The sequence below is a fragment of the Fusarium venenatum genome, assembly GCF_020744135.1.
Source record: "Fusarium venenatum strain MPI-CAGE-CH-0201 chromosome Unknown EDB82scaffold_4, whole genome shotgun sequence".
NCBI classification, from domain to species: domain Eukaryota; kingdom Fungi; phylum Ascomycota; class Sordariomycetes; order Hypocreales; family Nectriaceae; genus Fusarium; species Fusarium venenatum.
The window spans coordinates 4,842,129-4,859,355 of record NW_027072132.1 but is presented as its reverse complement, the minus strand read 5'-3'; the positions used below and the strand labels follow the sequence as shown (position 1 = coordinate 4,859,355).

The 17,227-nt window shown below is 48.8% G+C and overlaps 4 protein-coding genes across 4 annotated transcripts; 2 read left to right on the top strand and 2 right to left on the bottom strand.

Annotated features, from left to right (window-relative positions):
- Positions 1 to 1,106: 1,106 nt before the first annotated feature.
- EDB82DRAFT_515873 (uncharacterized protein) lies at positions 1,107 to 5,668 on the top strand. The gene is made up of 9 exons (XM_025738687.2): positions 1,107 to 1,955; positions 2,017 to 2,466; positions 2,522 to 2,545; positions 2,595 to 2,670; positions 2,719 to 2,762; positions 2,824 to 2,923; positions 2,975 to 3,232; positions 3,281 to 3,383; positions 3,427 to 5,668. Exons 1-9 carry the CDS (start codon positions 1,424 to 1,426, stop codon positions 5,455 to 5,457), a joined length of 3,618 nt encoding a protein of 1,205 aa, XP_025593423.2. The 5' UTR covers positions 1,107 to 1,423; the 3' UTR covers positions 5,458 to 5,668.
- On the bottom strand, positions 5,465 to 8,261 carry EDB82DRAFT_562182 (thioredoxin-like protein; the record flags this gene model as incomplete). The annotated part of the gene is made up of 3 exons (XM_025738685.2): positions 5,465 to 6,248; positions 6,301 to 8,023; positions 8,074 to 8,261. 3 exons carry the CDS (start codon positions 8,259 to 8,261, stop codon positions 5,916 to 5,918), a joined length of 2,244 nt encoding a protein of 747 aa, XP_025593422.1. The 3' UTR covers positions 5,465 to 5,915.
- Positions 8,262 to 9,372: 1,111 nt separating this feature from the next.
- EDB82DRAFT_548428 (tyrosyl-DNA phosphodiesterase-domain-containing protein) lies at positions 9,373 to 13,805 on the top strand (the record flags this gene model as incomplete). The annotated part of the gene is made up of 7 exons (XM_025738683.2): positions 9,373 to 9,723; positions 9,805 to 10,576; positions 10,626 to 10,855; positions 11,723 to 12,449; positions 12,504 to 13,288; positions 13,339 to 13,667; positions 13,718 to 13,805. 7 exons carry the CDS (start codon positions 9,373 to 9,375, stop codon positions 13,803 to 13,805), a joined length of 3,282 nt encoding a protein of 1,093 aa, XP_025593420.2.
- A 217-nt stretch (positions 13,806 to 14,022) lies between these two features.
- Positions 14,023 to 16,807, bottom strand: EDB82DRAFT_562168 (uncharacterized protein; the record flags this gene model as incomplete). The annotated part of the gene is made up of 3 exons (XM_025738682.2): positions 14,023 to 14,391; positions 14,447 to 16,202; positions 16,270 to 16,807. The coding sequence occupies 3 exons, from the start codon at positions 16,805 to 16,807 to the stop codon at positions 14,346 to 14,348; spliced, it is 2,340 nt and encodes a 779-aa protein (XP_025593419.1). The 3' UTR covers positions 14,023 to 14,345.
- Positions 16,808 to 17,227: the final 420 nt, after the last annotated feature.

Here is a 17,227-nt window from a genome sequence, read left to right as displayed (position 1 = left end):
CCTGTCAGGACAATCACCCTTGGTAGCTGACTTCAGTTACCCGAGATAACAGGGCTTGTAATTGTTGATGTTGACTTTGTCGGTTGACTGGTGGTGAAGCTACCACCGGCGTCTAATAACAACACGCTATTCACTTATTCACTACAAGAAGTCCCAGAGGGTTGGAATATCCTGGTTAACCACAGTCGATGGACTAGCGAAATATAACGAAATGTACATGTGACAGGTCGGTAGATTGTTATTAACTTAACCCCATGGGTTTGCCTGCATCGGAGTATGTAGGGCTGTTCGGGTTTGAACTTCGGCAATCAGCTATACCTGTTAATCATGGTTGGATGAATATGAGTATTCGTTCGATAGTTGATAGTAAGTTGACTCGATTTGACTCTTGGGTCACTTAATCACGGTATCCCTATAACTATATATTTCGGAAGATATTACAAACTTGGAAATTTCATCATACAGAACATTATACTATAACAAGCGAACTTCCAACTATATGCAACATTGAAAATCGTCAATATGTGTACTACTACCTGCACCATCACGAAATGCATGGAATGTCATGCAATACTTGAAAGGTCTTGGGGTGCTAAGATACCCTGCTCCGGCATGGCAGAAAATGGCGTCTGCCATCCTAACCTTGATATACTGACAACCACAGCCTGGGAAAGCAGTGATAAATGCAACTCTTGTATCAAGAAGAAGGAGGAAGAGGAATTGGAGGAGGCTCAGAGAGCGTGGGGTTTCGGAAGGTAGAGCGTCCTAATGCTTCGACCATGAGCCGTCAATACGATATGGCAGATACACCAAGATGCCAACAGTTAGTAATAAGTAGTTATAATTAGAAACTCTTATTCAGTAACCCATTGTTGTACATGAACTAAAAGTGAATAGTTGCTCTTGTCCTCAGTGGTTGTCTTGATACAACTGTCTACGTAGTATATGGAGTTGTCCTTGTAACCCCGCAACTCTTAATCAATGTTCCAATGAATGGCACGAGATGCTTGCTCTTTGTGTCCAATCACGTGTATTTATAGATCACTGCATAGACAACGAATCATGGAAGTCTGGCTCTGGCCAAAAGTACGGATACCAAAGCTTCAGTGATTATCTATTGGCTGTCCACTTTACGCCCATTCCGAGACCAAATCGTCATCATTCTGATTCAGCTCCCCTCCTCTCCCCCACTTCAGACCAGAGCTTCCAAGCTTAGCTCTCTCATGCTCATGGCGTCAGCTTGTCAGTATCACTGAGTGACAACCCAACTCCATTCTTTTCTTGCTTAAATCCACTTGCTTCTTGGCTCAAGCTAGCTTATTCTAACATATACTTTGTCTATTATTCATAAGAGCATTTTGATTCCTGTTCTTACTCTTCCTACCCTGTATCTCACCGCCGAGGTCTTGGACACGTTGAGAACATGGATTTCTTCAAAAAGATCGGCGAGCATGTTGAGAATGCTCTGAAAAAAGACGATGACGATGATGAGCAGCAGCAGCAGCAGCATTCTCAATCCCAGTCTCATGGGGGGCAAAGCCAGCAATCTTATGGACAGTCCAGCTATGGAGGACAGACCCAGCAGTCATATGGACAGTCCAGCTACGGAGGCCAAGGCCAGTACGGCGGTGGTCAGTCGTATGGTCAATCTCAAGGCTACAACGAACCACAAGGCCACGGTTATTCACAAAGCCAGAGCCAATATGGGCAATCTCACGGCGGCTACGGAAACCAAAGCCAGTCCCAGGGAGGCTACAACAGGCCCGAGAGCAGTGGTCGCCCACAAGAAGAGGACAAGCCTAACCAAGACAGCTCACACGACGCTGCCGCCCAGTACCTTCAGAGACAACAAGCTATTAATCGCTACCGTTCATTTGCCGGGGAGTCTACGGGAAATGTGAAGTGGTATGTTGATGGTGCCTCGTACTTCTGGGCTGTCTCCCAGGCTATCGAACGTAAGTTTCAGCAACAACCCAAATTATTTATGGCTATATCTAACATTATTATCGTTTAAAGAGGCCCAAGAAAGCATCTACATCCTTGATTGGTGGTTGAGTCCTGAGTTGTATCTTCGTCGTCCCCCAGCCAAAAACGAACAATACCGTCTGGATCGCATGCTGAAGGCCGCCGCAGAACGAGGCGTGAAAATCTATATCATCGTGTATAAGGAAGTGAGCGCTGCCTTGACGTTAGACAGCTCTCATACGAGGACTGCTCTTGAGGCACTTCATGAGAACATTCGCGTCTTCAGACATCCGGATCACTATCCCACAGGCTACGACTTCCAACGCGAATTGGGCAAGTCAGTAAAAGCCCTGACTAGTTTCGACTTGTTCAAGGCTTCAGGAGATGCTCTCAAGTCTGTTTACGGTACTGCTGGCGATGTTGTGCTGTATTGGGCGCACCACGAGAAGCTCCTGGTCATCGACAACGGAAAGATAGGGTTTATGGGAGGACTGGATATGTGTATGAACCAGCCCTGTTTGCTAATATGAATTTATGCTAACGAGATCAATATTAGGCTTTGGTAGATGGGATACAAGCAGTAAGTTGGTCTTCCGATATTCGTGGTTCATACTGACAAACTTGAACAGGCCACCCCATTGCTGACGCCCACCCGGGTAACCTGGATGAAATCATCTTCCCAGGACAAGACTACAATAATGCTAGGTACGTTGAACTACGAGACAATAATGCAGTTTGCTAAATTTCTCTCAGGGTGTATGATTTCGCCAATGTGAAGGATTGGGATCAGAACCAGCGTAAGTCAATTCTTCTCACAGCTTTCGCTATTTGATAAGAATGACAGCTAATATGTCGTAGTTGATCGTACTAAAAGCTCACGTATGGGTTGGTCGGATGTCACTCTAAGCATGAATGGCCCCATCACTCGTGACATGGTTGACCACTTTGTTGATCGATGGTGAGAAGTCGTAACGTATCGCCAAGCTCAATAATAACTAACTGTGAACAGGAACTTTATCTTCAAAGACAAGTACAAAAAGAAGAACCCTGGAAAGTATCATGCACTCGAACTTCCTCCACGAGGTCCTTCTGGTGGTGGAGATAGACGATCCAGAGGTGAAGATGACCACTTGGGTGGTTTGACTAAGCAATTCAGCCGCGGTATGAACAGACTCAGGTCATTTGGAGAACATGATGCTCCACGACACAGTGACCGCGAACACGGCTCTCGAGGTGGCAATATGCCTCACATTCAAATGATTCGAAGGTACATTATCTCACTCCCAGGTTTTCCGCAGCCAATAACATGATATAGCTGTGCTGAGTGGTCATCCGGCCATCCGATTGAGCGTTCTATCCAAACTGCCTACATCCAGTCGATCAACGATGCCAAGTATTTCATTTACATTGAGAATCAGGTATGTTAACCCTTCCTTTGAAAAACTTTTACTGATAGTCCAGTTCTTCATTACTGCTACCGACGAGAAGCAAAGGGTTGTTAAGAACAAGATCGGTGCTGCATTGGTAGACCGCATCATTCGTGCCGATCATGAAGGCCAGCCATTTCACGTCTGGGTTCTTATGCCCGCAGTCCCAGCATTCGCTGGTGATCTTCACGACGACGGCGCTTTAGGAACCCGAGCTATTATGGAGTTCCAGTATGACTCTATCAACCGTGGTGGCTACAGTATCATTGAGAAGCTTCTTAAGGCGGGCATCCGTGATCCTAGCAGATACATCGGCTTCTACAACCTTCGCAATTTTGATCGCATCAATACTTCAAGGACAATGGCCGAAGCAGAAGCCCGCACTGGCGTCTCTTATGAAGATGCTCGAAAGCAGAAAGATCGTGAACTGGGCGGTTACCCAGACCATAGCTCTGAAAGGGCGGCGCATGAGGAATACCAAGGGAGTCGCGGCGATTTCTCTAGTCCTCGCCAAGGTGGCGGATACCAAAGCCGAGAGTACGGAGGCCGTTCTGAGCGAGACGAGTACCACCAGGAATCTCAACGTGGTTACGGTGGCAGTAGAAGACAGGACGACGATCACCGCGGAGGACACTCGGACTCCAGGTACGGCAGACGCGGTAGTGATAGCGATGATGATCGCCGGGGAGATTACAACCGTGGAGGACAATCTGGCTACCGTGGAGGCAACAGGAGAGGCAGCGATAGCGATGATGACCGACGAGGAGATTACAACCGTGGAGGAAACAGGCGAGGCAGCGATGGTGATGATGACCGACGTCGTGATAACTATGGCCAACCTCAGAGGGATCCTTACGGGCATCCACGAGCTGACCCACGCTTTGCAAGACAAGGAGGTTATTCTCAACATGACTCCGAGTCCAAGTACAACAGACGCGATGATGACAGCGATGATGAAAAGAGAGGGGGCAATTATGGAAGACAGCCTCAGCCTGATCCTTATGGCCACCCTGGAGCCGATCCTCGTTTCGCAAGGCCACAAGGAGGCTACTCGCAACAGGGCTACGGTGGACGTGATGAGTATCAAGGTGGTTACTCGCAGCAAAGCCAAGGAGGTCGTTCTGACTACGACCGACCGCAGAGTCAGGAACATCAAGGACAAGGACGCTACTCTGGCTCTTCAGGCCACGACAAGAGACCTCAGCAACAATCTTACCAGCAATATCAGCAAGGGGCAAACCAAGTGGCGGACCGCACTCTTGATACCATCAGTGCTTGCTACATGGACCAAGGCCCTCGAGTCACCGATCTTCGCTGGGAAGGTAACCCCGAAGATGAAATCAACGCTTTTGTTTCCGAGGAGTTGTACATTCACAGCAAATTGCTCATCGTCGACGACCGCCTTGTAATCTGTGGTTCAGCCAACTTGAACGATCGTTCCCAGCTCGGAGACCATGACTCTGAAATCGCCGTCGTTATCGAGGATCCCACTCCTTGCGAGTCTTATATGAATGGACGTCCGTACACAGCCTCTCGCTTCGCCGCTTCCCTGCGTCGATACCTCTTCCGCAAGCATCTCGGCCTCATCCCCAACCAGCGCTGGGACCAGCCTGATCAAAACTGGACGCCTGTTGATCGCGACCCCAACAGCTACGACTGGGGTTCCCCGGCCGATCTCCTCGTCCGTGATCCTCTGCATCCAGACTTCCACCGTCTCTGGACCAATACAGCTCGCGTCAATACCGAGACATTCGACCGGGCATTCCACCCTGTTCCCACTAACAAGGTTAGGACGTGGAAGGACTACGACTCCTTCTTCACTCAGTACTTTATCATCCCGGGCAAGAAGGACCAGGATGTTAAGGCGGAGATGAAGAAGGGCAAGGTCGAGTACGGCCATATCGTACAGTCCGAGTTCCCTGGTGGTGTACAAGAAGTGAAGCAATGGCTTTCGCGCATTCGCGGCACGCTTGTTGAAATGCCTCTTGATTTCTTGGTCGATGCTGGAGATATTGCAAAGGAAGGTTTGGCGCTCAACAGTCTCACGGATGTGCTTTACACTTAATTCAAGTTACATATCAAGGTATTGATTGCTTGGGTGAGGGAATACATCGAGGTCCTTTTTGATAGTCAGGTTTAAGTACAGGTAAACGAATATGCAAAATAGCATAACTCTCCTCATTGTATGTTTTGGCCGTAGAAGATTTGCCCCGCCGTGAACCATTACTGCTTTCAGTTAAGACAGAAGCCAAAATAAAGCAATTGTGTAGAGGACTCAACTGTACTGATATGGCTTTCGATTGATACACGGACAAACAACACACAAATGCAAATGACATTCTCACTGTAACTGATCTACTATACAGCGGCAACAAATTCAAAGCAATAGTTATCAAACCAGAACTCCGCAATTCAACAACACTTGACCAAAACATCCTAATGCGACCCGTCCCAGAAACCCCTTTATAGTTGATCTTTTTAGTAGTGAGTGACACGACTCCGCTCTTACAAGAATCGATTCTTTTAATCGGACTTGGCGTTGCTATTCTGACCCAGGAGTCCATCCTTGAGACCCATGTTATCGTCCCGGAAGAAAGTGCCGCGAGATCGTCGAGTGCGGTTACGGAACCAAGAGTAGAGGCCAAAACCAACAGCAAAGACAAAGGCAATGGACAAGAATGGGTGGTCGACAAAGTTCATCTTGATGTCAAAGAAAAACTTGGCGAAAGAGCTAATGGTGTACTTGGGAGAAATTGGGTTGGGGCCGTAGACGATCTTGTCAAGGGTGTCCATGATCGAGGTATGGCTGACCATGATCTGGTTGCCGGTAGGAGTAGTGTCCCAAAACTTGTGTCGCTGCCAAATTATCAGTATACGGCCAGTCTCGATTGAAATTACGGAAACTTACATCTTCTTCGTTGATGATGACACGCTCACCGTCTCTCACATCAATGTTGTAGGTGCTAGCAATCCATCTCTGCCAAAAGATGCCATCAACCCAGGCAAAACCAACCTCCTGACGACGGGTAGAATCCATGTCAATCTTGATAGCCTTGGCATTGCGAAGACCGCGTTGGTCGTCACGGCTTTGTGCCTCTTCAATTCTCATCTGCTTGGCATCTCGGAGCTTCTTACGCTCGAGCTGAAGCTCCTGAACCTGGCGATCCACCCACTCATTTGCAGCGTTCTTAAGCTCCAAGATGGAGTTTTGAAGACGGTCCTCATCATCACGATTAAGAATGGCAAGCACAACCAGCTTGTGGTTCATGATCTGCTTGGCGTTGATGGCAGTCATTTCAGGAACGAGAGGGAGCCATGTGGACTTCATCCACGAAACCAACGAATCAACATCTCTCATCTCGTCGGGTGTGATGGGAGTATAGTAGGTCGCACGGCCCTCTCGGGAGACTAAGAGCCTGGGCCAAGTTGTGATCTTGAATCGGTTGTATAGCTCGGGGTCGCTTGTTTTGACGATCTTGCCTCGTCCAATAAGGTTAAGTGGTAGAGCGTCTAGTGCTTTAAAATCTTCGGTTGTAGTGGCGTGGTCATAGAAGTAAACAAACATGACTTCCTCGGTCTTTTCGAGCTCCTTGAAGCTCTCAGCATCAACATCAAGAACGCCACCTGCAACCTCAAGCGCCCCCTCGGCATAAGCAACAAAGTCACCGACCCCGCGAAGACCCTTGTACTCGGCCTTTTCCGCGCCGTTAACAAAGTAAATGGTCGGGAACGCCTTGACACCCATTTGGGTGCAAAGCTTATGGTCAGCTTCACAGTTGACCTCGCCGATGTTGAGTTTGCCCTGCATTTTCTTGGCCAGTTGTTGCCATGTAGGAGCCATAGCTTTGCAGTGAGAACACCAAGGTGCGTAGAACTTGATGAACCAGGGATCCTTCGAGTTCGTAACCAGGGTATCAAAGTTTTCGGGAGTCAGAGGAGCGCTGATACCCTCCAGGTTGTACTTGGGTGTAGAATCTTGGGCTTTGGGTTTCTTAAGCATCTGACCGGTGCTGGGAACTTTCCAATCGGCGCCAAATGAGTTCTTGTTCTCACCCTGAACGGTCTTCTCAACTATCTCAGCTTTATCAGACTTGTCCTCGCCTTTGGGCATTTTGGTGACATCATCGAGAGATTTGCCTTCAGTTTTACCAGCTGGCTCCTCGGCAGCCTTTTCAGCAACGATATCGAGGGGCTTCTCAGCTTCAACCGCAGCCTTTACGGGCGCCTCTGCCTCCTTTTTCTCAACAGAAGACTCTGCAGGCTTCTCTTCAGTCTTTGGGGCAGGGAAGACCTTGTCACCAGGGTTGGGTAATTCAACGAGTTCGGGTCGGCCAGGATGTGTTTTGGCAAGCGCTTTTTCGATCGTTGTCGTCAATACTGTCATATTCTTAATTCCGCGTAAGGACTCAAACACCTTGCCATCTTCGTAGAGGATTGAAGTCGGGTATGACTGAATTTCGTGCTCCATACAGAAGTCATAGTAGGCAACACAGTTTACAGTGCCAAAAGCAAAGTCGTAATACTTTGTAAACGTGGCTTCCGGATCGTCGACTTGAGGCTTCGAGGTATAGTAGAATTCGTAGAGAGTTTGGAAAGTCGGTGCGAACCTAGTACAGTGTTTACAGTAGGGGCTGAGATCTAGTAAGTACACCAACTGTGGCCTATTCCGAGTGCAACGTACCTGAAGTGCTTAACCATTAGGAACTTGTTCTTCTTTGTCTGTTCCTCCCAGTTTGCGGGAGTCAACTCAAGCAATGGCGGCACCGTCTTCCCATTAAATACTGAAGGCTCTGACACGGGATTCTTAACCTCGTCGGCCAGAACAAACGCAGACAGCCCCGCGAGGGTCGCAAGCGGAGAGAAACGCATGCTGGGCTAGAAGTGCCGGGGGAGGTGTAAGATTTATAAGTCGCAGAAGGGTTGAAGAAGTGGTCGGTTCAGGACATCCGTATTCAAATATTTGCCGAGACTCAAGGAACAAGGTAGACTATGCAGAAAAACGCGAGACAAGAAAGAAGCAGTATCGGGCCAGATTAGGTGGTAGAGTGATTAGCCACTGGCGATTGTCTGGGGGTCAAGGCTCAGGTTGGTTGAAGTTATACCAGATACATAAAAGAAAAAGAGGGAATGACCAGAAAACAATCGTACAATCGCGCTCACCAGGCGCGAAAGTAGATGGCGATGACGAGGGGCAAGAATGAGAATAGAGGAAATGGAACAAAGAGGAAGACAGAGAGAGAGAGTTTACTTAGTATTCAGGAGGCGCATTCAACTTCGAGACCACGTTCTGTATCGGAATTCGACGCCACAGGAGAGGACCCTGCTCAGCCACTCCACTTCCTCCACTGAACCTGAACTTGAGCTTGCCGCTTGCCTATCTTGGGTTTGGGAGATTTTGCTCCAAGTGAGCTGATGGTAAGCTTAGATACCCGTTCAGGGGAGCTTATTATTAGTTAACTAATGTATCGAGGCACACAAAAAAAATACAGTGGCTTTCCATCGATGCGTGTTCGATTTTACATTTGTAAGTGTTGATGTCCAAGTTTCCCAGTTCGCCAATAGATTATCAGTGGTACCTGCCTTAAGTTGCGTCCCACTTGCAGGTTGATCAACGGCAAGGGGAGGAGCTAATAAAGGAAGGGAAGCCTAAATGGAAGTAAATAACTTTACACAAACCATCATCTTTGTCTACTCGTTAAAAAAAAACGGGCTGAGGATTCTGATACAGTCAATTTCACTCTAGTCAAGGGTATTATCTCCGAGATACACAGGCCAGATTTATTTCCCGACCTCGCACATGGTTCTTGCTTCACGAACAACTTTCCGGTCCATCGCGAGCTTCTTAGCTGGTATTTGTTGGTGTGATACAGTATAAATTCAACACCGTCTCGAATTCTCACAACTTTGTCGTGGTAGTTTCCTTTCGACCAGATCAGCTCGACAGACTTTATCGACAATACCAGACTCTCAGTTTACTACAATGGATCGTCCTGCCAAGCGTCAGCGATCAACGGAATTCAAAGCCCATGCACCTGAATCACTACAGCGATCCATAAGCCCCCCAAGAAAGAGGGCCCGCAAACCAGCTACGATACAATCTCCTTGGCAGTTGACATGGATTCAAGATCTCCCAGAAAACGAGAACAAGGATGCAGTGAGCCTTCGGGACTTATTAGGCGATCCCCTCATCTCAGAATGTTGGGAGTTCAACTTCCTGCATGACATCCCCTTTTTGATGAATGCATTTGATCCTGACACACGCCACCTTGTCAATGTTCATTTGGTTCATGGCTTCTGGAAACGTGAAGATGAGAACCGCATAGCGTTGGAGGTAAGTCCAACAGGAAGTGGACGGAGCCTACAACACGTCGTCTCGATGCTCGCGTATGGGCCACTTGCTAACTAAAATCAGAATGCAGCTGCAGAATTTAAGAATGTCAACATTCATGTTGCTCCTATGCCCGAGATGTTCGGGACCCATCATTCGAAGATGATGATTTTATTTCGACATGATGACACTGCCCAGATTATCATTCATACCGCCAACATGATCCCAAAAGACTGGACTAACATGACCAATGGTGTATGGAAATCTCCATTGCTTCCCAAAATGTCAAACATTCAAAGCCTTATGTCCTCCCCAGATGACTTCCATGTCGGTAGTGGAGATCGCTTCAAAATCGATCTTCTAAACTACCTGAGGTCTTACGACAAGCGCAAGATCATCTGCAAGCCTCTAAGCGACAGGCTCGAAGAATACGATTTCTCGACTGTCAAGGCCGCGCTCATCGCAAGTGTTCCGGGCAGGCATAATGTGCACGATATGTCGGAAACATCTTGGGGCTGGGCCGCTATGAAAAGATGCCTGCAGCATGTCCCGTGTCATCAGCATGGTGATTCAGATATTGTCGTGCAAGTATCTTCAATCGCCACACTAGGGCCAAAAGATGATTGGCTACAAAAGACCCTTTTCGATCATTTGAGTCGCTGTAAGAATACGGGTCTCGGGCGGCCCAAGTTCAAGGTTGTGTTTCCTACGGCAGATGAAATACGACGGTCACTGGATGGATATGCGTCAGGTGGTTCTATACACACAAAGATTCAATCACCACAACAAGCAAAACAATTGGAATATCTCCGCCCAATCTTTCATCATTGGGCCAACGATTCGTCTAACGGCGCCAGTGGGTTCAATCTATGTCTATGTCTAAAGGCACAGTTAACGATCTATAGAACTTCCCAACAGTCCTTCGCATGAAAGTGGCCGCAAGAGGGCAGCGCCACATATCAAGACCTATATTCGATCAAATAAGTCATCCATAGACTGGGGCCTTCTCACATCGGCCAATATCTCGAAGCAGGCCTGGGGCGAAGCAGCTGGTCCCACAGGCGAGATGCGTATCGCATCATGGGAGGTTGGGGTGTTGATATGGCCAGAGTTACTCGAGCCAGGCTCGGTCATGGTAGGTGCCTACAAAACAGATGTGCCGGAAGTCGCACAAAACTCAAAGGAAGACGAAGAAAGTCTTCCCGTGGTTGGATTACGAATGCCGTACAACACTCCATTGCAACGCTACACGAGCGACGAGGTACCTTGGGTCGCTTCAATGTCACATACAGAGCCTGACTGGGCGGGGCAGTTTTGGGGTTGATGGATGGGATCATGACATTCGAAGTCATGATAGGGCTGCGGGACTCGACCAATCGTTTGACACAAGATGCTTGTCTTGGGTCTAGCACAAGAGCCTCATTCTTCTCGAACCAAGCATTACGAAACGAACCACAAGACCTCGTTGACGATCCACCCCCGCATCTTATTAAGTGGCTGAGATAAACCCATCATGACATTGTGCATCCAAGATTCGAAAAATTGCATGTCTTTGACCAGAACTGGTAAGACTCCACTGGTAAGGATTGGGTAGCCTTTCCGGCCTTCAAATGGCGCCTTTCGCCGCGACAAGGCGGGTCTTTGTCAACGCTAGCTTGAAAAGTCCAGCCGAAGACTCTTTTTAATCGGGTCTAGTGATTGACTACAACTATTCATACCTATACAGAGTACAGCCTCCTCATTCTGTTCCGATCACTTCTCTTCTTTTGCTCCTCTCTAATCTCTCGCAATCTGCGCATTTCTCTCAGTGCATGCTGGGGTAAACAGCACAATTGAACTCATCTTAATCGCATTATACCACCGAACTTTTCCTCACTCCGCAAGCTGAACTAGTGGCGTGCCTTGTTGTACTCTGAGCAAAGTCTTTTTTCGTGTGATCATACAGAAGTTTTCGGGCCTCCATTTGCCTAGCAAACAGTTACAGCTGAAGTGGCTGTGAGAGTTGAATATGGATCCAATAGGAAGGGGAGCAGGAGTTTCGCCATACGGCACTCCGCGTGGTTCTGGCGCGCATCCTGCGTTATCTTCTTCATGGCGAGTGGGCTCGCCTCTAGCTGAGGCTGCTCTGGCTGCAGACATTGCCGCATGCTCGGACGAGGAGTATGATGATAGTGCTATCGACGACGATGTCTCTGTATCTGATCTCCCAGGCGATCCAATCATGTATCGTCGTCCCAGCGGTGTTGCTTTTGGAGGCTCACGGCCGATAATGAACCCTCAAATATATGATGAGCCAGGTTTGACGGCCTTAGAAAGGAAACAGTCTCGTAACGCTGAGCGCAGCCTTCTTCGGGACAACCATGTTCTTCCGCCAAAGCACGGGCACCGTCGGCAAGATGGTTTCTTCTCTCGTATCTACCAACGTCTTTTTAGCACGAAGATACCACAGGACGAGGAACAGGCGCCTGTTGTTTCAGTGCAGCCTCCTAGCGAAGCAGACCCTCTCTTGGGTTCCCGAGTTGACGCTGTATCGCCTGAGCATCTCAATGAAACATGGGATCATGCGGTGGCCGAGCATCGAATCAAGACCACCTGGCAACGTGAAGCGAAGACTATCGCAAGCTATTCTGCGCCCCTCATCGTCACCTTCCTCTTGCAATACTCGATTAACGTCACCAGTATCTTTGCCGTTGGGCGAATTGGTAAACTCGAACTAGGTGCTGTGTCATGTAAGTTCATCAGCAATTGGTAAAACAGAGGTGAAAGAAGGCTAACCCGTACAGTGGCCAATATGACCGCGGCTATCACTTGCCTGGCGCCTTTCCAGGGCCTTGCTACTTCTCTTGATACGTTGTGTGCACAAGCTTATGGATCTGGCCATAAGCATCTTGTTGGATTGCAGTTCCAGCGAATGACTTGCTTCTTATTTGTGCTTGCTGTGCCGGTTGCTGTGTTTTATTGGTTTTCTGAAGGCGTCATCAGAGCGCTTGTTCCGGAGCCCGAATCAGCCCGTCTGGCTGGCATGTATCTTCGGGTTATGATCTTCAGCATTCCAGGATTCATTCTTTTTGAAGGTGGCAAGCGTTTTACACAAGCCCAGGGTTTGTTCCGCGCCACGACCTACGTTCTCCTCATTGTTGCGCCCTTCAATGTCTTCCTGAGCTGGCTCTTAGTCTGGAAGTTGCAGTGGGGTTTTATTGGAGCTCCTGCAGCTGTCGCCATCAGCAACAACCTCCTCCCTATATTCCTCTTCTTGTATGTTCGCTTTATCGATGGTCGGCAGTGCTGGGGTGGCTTTAGTCGACGGGCTCTTAGCAACTGGTGGATTATGATTCGACTTGCTCTACCTGGTATGATTATGGTTGAGGCAGAATGGCTCGCCTTTGAAATCTTGACGTTGATGGCGAGTCGATTCGGTCCAGAATATCTGGCTGCGCAAAGTGTTGTGACCACCATCACGACACTCTCGTATGAAATTCCATTCCCTATGTCTATTGCCGCCTCGACTCGCATTGCCAATCTCATTGGAGCTGGCCTTGTTGAGCCAGCCAAGAAGACGGGTGTTGTGGTAAGTTTTACTTGGAAAGAATTTCAAATTTATTTACTAATGTTATTCAGGCTTTTGCTGCCGCCTGTCTCATCGGAATGTTTAACCTTACTCTCTACACCACTCTGCGCTATAAGCTACCTCTATTGTTCACCAAGGACGAAGACGTTATCGAACTTGTTGCAGCAGTCATGCCTATCGTGTCAGTCATGCAGGTATTTGACGGTCTTGCAGCAGGAGCCCACGGCTTGCTTCGAGGTATTGGAAAACAATCAATCGGTGGTCCCGCCAATATCCTCTCGTACTATGCCCTCTCACTTCCCATCTCACTTGCTTTGGCATTTGGTCTTGATTGGAAGTTGGACGGCTTGTGGATTGGAGTTACATGTGGAACTATCTCGTATGTTAAAACAAGCGTCTCATTGGTATAACCCTTACTAATTATTGCAGTGTCGCATCGATTGAGTATATATACTTGTTCCGAACCGATTGGCACAAGGCTGCTGAAGAGGCAGCAGTTCGTAACGCTGCTGGTTAATAGCATGGAAGTTGAAAGACCGCCCGGCATATATGGAGTCAAGCACTTACTTTTGGATTTGTTTTTGAAATCTGATTCTTGCATGTGAAAAACTGGGAGATTGACGAGAAATTCAAGCGTTAATGATTGTGTGGTGGAGAGGTGCAATAGAAACCACTAGTAATAGTACAGGTGTAATGTACAAACTATTGACATACTTAAGGGGGATGATCGTTGTGTTGGTGCCATGAACTGTTATGAGGATGCCTTCACGAAACCTTGTGTTTGTGCAGAAACTATGTTCTTCCAAGCAGCCAATTATTTGGATACGTAGGTAATGTGAGTTTTCATACAAGACTGATTCGAATCTATGGTATTATCTTATGCCTGCTCTGCTCGCCCTCATGCTCATTTCATCTTGCATCTTCCTCTTTTTACCATTTCGCTAGGGGCCCCTTAATAACTCCTGTCTCGAATCCTCATTAGAAAGCGCCGCTTAGTGGGGACAATGTGAACGAGAGCCTATATAATGACACAAAAATATCTGCTTGGCGTGGTTCTCTAGCCTAGCATAGAGTGCGTGCGAATGCCCTTGGGGCCGAACTCACTTTTGGAACACCGTTAGTGGCAATCATAGATTTGAAAATGACGTGAGAACTTACTTGTAGTCTACTCTGCTCAAACTCATGAGCCGTTGAGCCTCGATGGTCTGGGCATCCATGTTGGAGTGTATACAGAATGCGATACGAGCGGCGACTTGAGCACCGAGGAACATGGACTCTTCGAAGCCGTTCTTGGTCCACTCGCTCAGATAGGTAGGTAGCGCAGCAGTCTTAATGCTGGTTGGGGTCTGACTATGGAAATGGTGAGTCGTGGTAGGTCCTCCAGCCTCAGATCCAGCAGGCTGCGGTGTGCCGACCATGTTAGTGCCGGTGTTACCAGCAGCAGCGGCCGTAGTAGCTGCCTGGAGCAAGGGGTTCACACCGCTTGAAGAGAGCTGGTGAGGTGCGCCAGTGAAAGAGCCAGTGGGAGTCTGGGCTCCCGTGCCGGTGGGCGTGGCCATGTTGGAGGGTAGCTCTGATGTGAACATTGTCGCGGTGGAGGGGGAGACGAGATGGCGAGCGTTAAGGGTCTGAAGAATGTTCTCGCGGAGACCGCGCAGACGAGCACCGTTGCCGACAAAGACGAGGTTGTCCCAGCAGGCAGGTCGCATGTACATGTCATCAATGCCCTGGACCGTACGGTAGATAGCGTTCACAATGCGATCGATCTCACGACGTTGGGCAAAGGTGAAGCGCTCAAGGCCAACCTCGACATCTCGACGAATGCGCTTCGGTCGCTTCTCAGGTGTCTCAGGAACGGGCTGGACATCTGGCTTGGGCTCAGCTTCAGGCTTTGGCTCTATCGACTGGGTTGGTTCTTGAGCGTCCGCTGGCTTTGGCTCTTCAGGCTTTGGCTCCTCCGTTGTGGGTGCGGCGGTCGCCTCTCCCTCTCCTTGAGGAGGTTGCGCGCCGTTGGTCTCGCCCTCGGGCTTGGGAGGTTCTGTTGTACCGTTGGCGGGGTTTTCTACAGTCTCCTTCTCCTTTGATGGTGGGGGAACCTCCTCTTGAATAATCTCTTCGTAAGAAAAGGTGTTGTGTGTTCTCTTCGAGTTTGGTAGGCGGGCGGCCTTGGCTGCATTCTCAGCCTCCTTTTCGCCCTTCTTTCTACCGCCCTTGGTCTTCTCCTTCTCCTTCTCCTTCTCCTTTTTGGCAAGAAACTCCTTTGTTTGGCCGCTCGTAACAATAGCCGCCACGTCCAGCACACCATCATCCTCGGCGTTGCCATTGCCCTCTTCGTCTCCATTCTCCGTGAGTTTGGGCGCTTCAGGGGCTTTTGTGGTTGCTTCTGCAGTAGCGGACGATTGACCAACTGGTACACCAAAAGTGTTCTCCTTTGGAAGCTCCATCAATTTATCCTCAGTGGGATTGTAAGGAAGAACCTCACAGATGTTGCTCTTCTTCAATTGTTCGGCCATGTCGCGGTTGAAATCCTTGTCTTGTAGCAACTTGGCCAAGCTTCGAGTGAAGACTTCACCTCCACTAATCTCTTCGTCGGCTTCGGTAGCGCTGACACCCATATGGTTTACGACTCGTCCGTCGTGAATTGCTGTAACGTCGACTTTCTCGTAACCAATGTCCACCACGGTCATATTGGGCCACTTCAATCCGTACTGGGTAGCGATTCCGCTGTGAATTATGCACAATGCAGGTGTCCTCGTGTTCTCGAAAACGTATCGGGCTATGGTTTCGCAGTCGGGACGGGTCCATTGTGGTGAAGCCATGAGCATGATGGGAGTGTTGTGATAAGTAGTTGTAAGCAGGCCGTGGACATGATCGAGGAAAGCGAGGAGTGCGCTCATGTTGACAATGCGGCCAGCTGCATGCGTGACTCGGTTAGTATTGGATACTCTCACTTCACCAGACCTCTCAATGGCTATAGCTACCTTGAATAGGATACACAGCTCCCTCATCCTCATCAACATCCTCCAGCCACTCGTCCTCCTCCACGCCATTAACGATGGTTGTGCGCTTCGTCTTGTGGTATGGAGCCCATTGGTCGCCCTCCTTGAACATCCTCGTGGGCATGCGCCGCGCAGGAGGCGTCAACTCACTGCATCCCAGCTGAGCCATGGTAGTCTGGCTGCCAGGGCAGATGATGAGGACCTGCTCCTCGCGCCATTTGCCCGCGGTGCTGGACATTGTGCGATTTCGAAATTTCCTTGCACTTTCTGTGGCGTTGTTGCTTTGGTGGTAGAGATATTCGTATGGTGACGGCGTTATAGGGCCGTTGTTGCGTCGCGATGGTGTAGCCGTTGGCGAGCCTTCTCGAGGTTTGCGCGCCCGTAGCTTGTACCGGGGCGACGACGCGACTAGTGTGGCTGGTGTAGCAGCATCATCTGAAGCGGTCGGAGATGGCACGTGACCTCTAGTGTCTTGTTGCTTCTTTGTAGGGGTCTCGGTCTTGGTTATTAGGGAGGCCATTTTTGGTGAAATACAAAAGTCATGAACACTTCAAAAATGACAGAAAATAAAACAGAAGATTGATTTGGTTGCGACGTGATGGAGATATTGAAATGATTTCATCTAGAACTACTGGTGTATGAAGTTTGGTAGCAACCGATTCTGTCAACTGTCTGCCAGTGCATTGCCAGTGCCAGCCCAAACTACACCAAACACTCGCCCGTCACCTTTCAGACCGTCGATTGAATAAAGAAACACAAAATGAATGACAATTTGCTTCTGCATTGGATCTATTCAATGGCATTAAGAATAATACTTTGTCATAGTCTGGCCTCTCTACTGTTAAACCGAGGCCAGGACTTCCAAATAATAACTCCAGGTACAGATATCACTTGCTTGCTATCAAGTCAAGTCAAGGATCCTTCCTTTTTTTATATCCAC

Bases quoted from the DNA above. Each gene is read 5' to 3' on its own strand.
- EDB82DRAFT_515873 (XM_025738687.2), top strand. From the start codon at position 1,424: ATGGATTTCTTCAAAAAGATCGGCGAGCATGTTGAGAATGCTCTGAAA. The intron at 1,956-2,016 runs GTAAGTTTCAGC...TATCGTTTAAAG, and splicing joins TGTCTCCCAGGCTATCGAAC to AGGCCCAAGAAAGCATCTAC. The intron at 3,384-3,426 runs GTATGTTAACCC...CTGATAGTCCAG, and splicing joins TCATTTACATTGAGAATCAG to TTCTTCATTACTGCTACCGA.